The 935-nt window shown below is 47.9% G+C and overlaps 1 protein-coding gene across 1 annotated transcript in view; it reads right to left on the bottom strand.

The window, feature by feature from the left end:
- Positions 1–706, bottom strand: part of LOC106873367 (uncharacterized) — a 2,235-nt gene extending 1,529 nt beyond the window's left edge. Inside the window, exon 1 of the mRNA XM_052968477.1 lies at positions 89–706. Coding sequence (XP_052824437.1) covers positions 89–706 — 618 coding nt within the window. The remainder of the gene's footprint in view (positions 1–88) is intronic.
- Between the last annotated feature and the right edge of the window lie 229 nt (positions 707–935).

Here is a 935-nt window from a genome sequence, read left to right as displayed (position 1 = left end):
GGGGCATCAGGGACGTAACTACTAAGCGGGTCCCGTTGCACTGTTTAGGCGGAAGCAAGTTTCTGATTAGCATAATTGGGCATCCAACCCTTAGCCTAAGAATGTGAGGTGGAAGCCCTGCTGGCTCCAATGAGTTGAGAAACTCGATAGGGTAATTGACAATGTCTTGGGGGTCAGAGGTCCGGTCAACCGATTTGTAGATGCGCTCCTCACCCAGAATTCGGCTTATGAGCTGGTCATTGATAGCACTGACAGCTACGTTTTTGGGGGCCAGGATAGTTCTTTCACTGAGCCAATTGATGTCTGCATAGTTACTTTCCAGATTGGGGAACACTGTTTCCAAAAGGTCAGAAGGGTTGTCCACTGTGTTGCACAGTTCAGAGATGGACATGTCACCCTTATCATTATTAGGAACCTTCCCTTCTCCAAGGGCTAAAATGTCTTCAGCAAATGCTGCAGACGTGATATCACCAAGCAAGTGCGCACGCATGTTTGTGCTTAGGCTTAACATCTTAACCTGGGGCCACAACATGGATGACTTAAGGCATGCACGCACTTTATCAGCCCTGGTTCCTTTAGGGATGACAGGAAGGGTTTGTCGGAAATCTCCTGAAAGTAATAGAGTTACACCACCCATAGAAGCTGTAGAATCCCTGATATCTTTCAGTGACCGATCGAGTGCCTCAGGGGCACCCTTATTGGCCATTGTGCATTCGTCCCATACAATAAGACGGCACTGTCTAAGAACTTCAGCTTCCTCTGAATTTTTGCTAATATTGCAAGTAGGAACCTCGGCCCTCACCAAATCCAAAGGCAGCTTGAATGCCGAGTGCGCCGTCCTACCACCTGGCAATAACGTAGCAGCGATTCCCGAGGATGCAACAGCTAGCGCAATTTGTTTCTCGCGACGAATCTTAGCAAGTATTAATCTTGTT

This window comes from Octopus bimaculoides, chromosome 6 (assembly GCF_001194135.2).
Source record: "Octopus bimaculoides isolate UCB-OBI-ISO-001 chromosome 6, ASM119413v2, whole genome shotgun sequence".
Lineage (NCBI taxonomy): Eukaryota > Metazoa > Mollusca > Cephalopoda > Octopoda > Octopodidae > Octopus > Octopus bimaculoides.
This window is presented reverse-complemented; position numbering and strand designations above follow the sequence as displayed.